This window comes from Scomber scombrus, chromosome 22, assembly GCF_963691925.1.
Source record: "Scomber scombrus chromosome 22, fScoSco1.1, whole genome shotgun sequence".
Classification (NCBI taxonomy): Eukaryota; Metazoa; Chordata; class Actinopteri; order Scombriformes; family Scombridae; genus Scomber; species Scomber scombrus.
In genome coordinates, this window is record NC_084991.1 from 24,113,839 (window position 1) to 24,115,889 (window position 2,051).

The following is a 2,051-nucleotide window of genomic DNA, read 5'->3' on the forward strand; positions in this document are numbered from 1 at the left end:
TTTTAAAAATCTCAACATTATTTAATTAATTTCTTGTTTAGTTTATTTTTATTTTTCAGAGAATCCAGATTTTTTTTCTTTTAAAATTAAAAACACAAGTTTAACTTTTCCTCTGACAGTAAACTGAAGATCTTTGACACATTTGACGTCACTTTAAATTTATTAAAAGCATTTTTCATCATTTTATTTACAGATAAAACTATAAACTGAGAAAATAATAATCAGTGATCGATAATGATAATAATATAATGATAACAGTAATAATAGTAATGATGATAATATAATAATAAGCAGGGAGATTAAAGCTTTTTCATGAACTCAACCAGAATAAAAAAACAGGATTAAAGCAGATAAGTTTTAGTGGATTTGAGGTCTGAGTCAAGAATGAATGATTTTTTATTGTCATTATATAAATCCATAATGAAATGAGCTCAGAGTGTTTTCCAGTCATAATGATGAAGTGTGCAGATCTCTGGCTCCTCCGTGTGGACGCAGACTGAACTGCAGCTTCCATCATTCTAACACATTGTTCAGCATGTTTTCAGCTTTGGATCTAAACATAAAACCAGCTCAGAAATGTCCTGACCCTCTACTCTGCTGCTCTGACTGTGGTAAAACAGCCACGTCTCACTCTCTCCCAGCAGTAATCCTTCTCCTGCTGAAAGTCACAGTCAATTCTCTTCTGCTTCATTCATTAGTTTTAGTCCTCGTTAACTCTCAGTGTGATTCTGAGACGCTTGATAAATATGAGCCCAGGCTCACAGTCTGACTTATAACACCTGTTTTTATCTTTATTTACATCAAACAGCTCATGTAGAACACATCTGTAAAGTGCTGACTTCAGCTAAATCCAGAGATAACTGTTCAGTTTGTAGTCAGTTAAGAGACTTAAGTGAAGACGACAAAATCCAGATCCAGACTCCAGATGGATCATCAGGATCCAGCTGATCCTCTCTCAACACTCCTGGATGTTCACTCTCACTCTGACAGAGATCACCACCTCTCCTTCCATCTGATGAGAGAAGAAGAAAGAACAGAGGAGATAAATGAGTGTTTAGTGAGACTCACTTCATCAGCTGTCAGTCAGTGATGCAGCACATCCAGTATAAAGAGCAGCAGGGACTTCAGTCCTGTTCAGACCAGAAGTGGAACAGCTGTGCAGCGTAGCTTGCTTCCTTTCAGCTCTCATGTTAACATGTTGGAGTGAACACACTGAGCTCCAAGCTCACACACCTGCACACACTTTTACTATCAAGTGTGTTTCCTCTGCAGATTTCACTCAAGTACACAGAGGAAATAAAGTGCTGAGAGTCATGAACACATCATTACTGCAGAAACAGAGACATTCACTCATCAGTTTACTGATGGATTTACTGCTGATACATGTCAACTCTTATCAAAGTTTAAAGCTACAGAGTCTCTGTGGGATTTGAAGATGTTTCCTGCTGTTAAATCATCACATGACAATCAGTCAGAGCTCTCAGCTAAACAGCTGCTGTGATTCCTGGACTTCAGCAGAGGTTCTGGTCTGTATAAAGACCACATGGTTACTAAACGTAATGATGCTTGTGTGAAATCAGAGCCAGTGATTTGCAGGCTGCAGTCAGACTGATCTTAGAGCTCTGACAAAGATGAACTGATCAATAGTTTAGTGTTGAAATGAGAGAACAAACACTTTGAGATCAGATTTGATGGTGTGACAGTTTGATGATGAGGACCACTGTCTCTATACATCTTGTAAGGCTGTCAGCTGTAATCCAGCTTTATTTCCTGCAGACATCAACACAACAACAACAGTCGTCTTCACATCAACTCAAACACATGATCGCAACAAGCTTCTGGCTCATCTGATTGGCTGACTGTTCTCTCTCTGTCTTTCTGTCCAATCCTGAAGCCTGTCACCATTCTCCTCTCACAGCTTCACAGAGGAAAGCAGCACTGAGAAGGTTGGAGGTTCACCAGGAAATACTGGATCTTTGCTTTGATACTGACTGTGTTTAATACTAAACTGCTGAAACCAGCACAGACTGACTCCAACTCTCTACTCACAT

At 38.9% G+C, this 2,051-nt stretch overlaps 1 protein-coding gene across 1 annotated transcript in view; it reads right to left on the minus strand.

The window, feature by feature from the left end:
- Positions 1-838: 838 nt before the first annotated feature.
- The window catches only part of LOC134004362 (ribonuclease inhibitor-like), a 55,092-nt gene continuing 53,879 nt past the window's right edge, over positions 839-2,051 (minus strand). Inside the window, exons 6-7 of the mRNA XM_062443593.1 lie at positions 2,050-2,051; positions 839-1,012 (exon numbers count right to left, since the gene is read on the minus strand). The exon at positions 2,050-2,051 is cut by the window's right edge and continues 172 nt beyond it. Coding sequence (XP_062299577.1) covers positions 994-1,012; positions 2,050-2,051 — 21 coding nt within the window. The 3' untranslated portion in view covers positions 839-993. The remainder of the gene's footprint in view (positions 1,013-2,049) is intronic.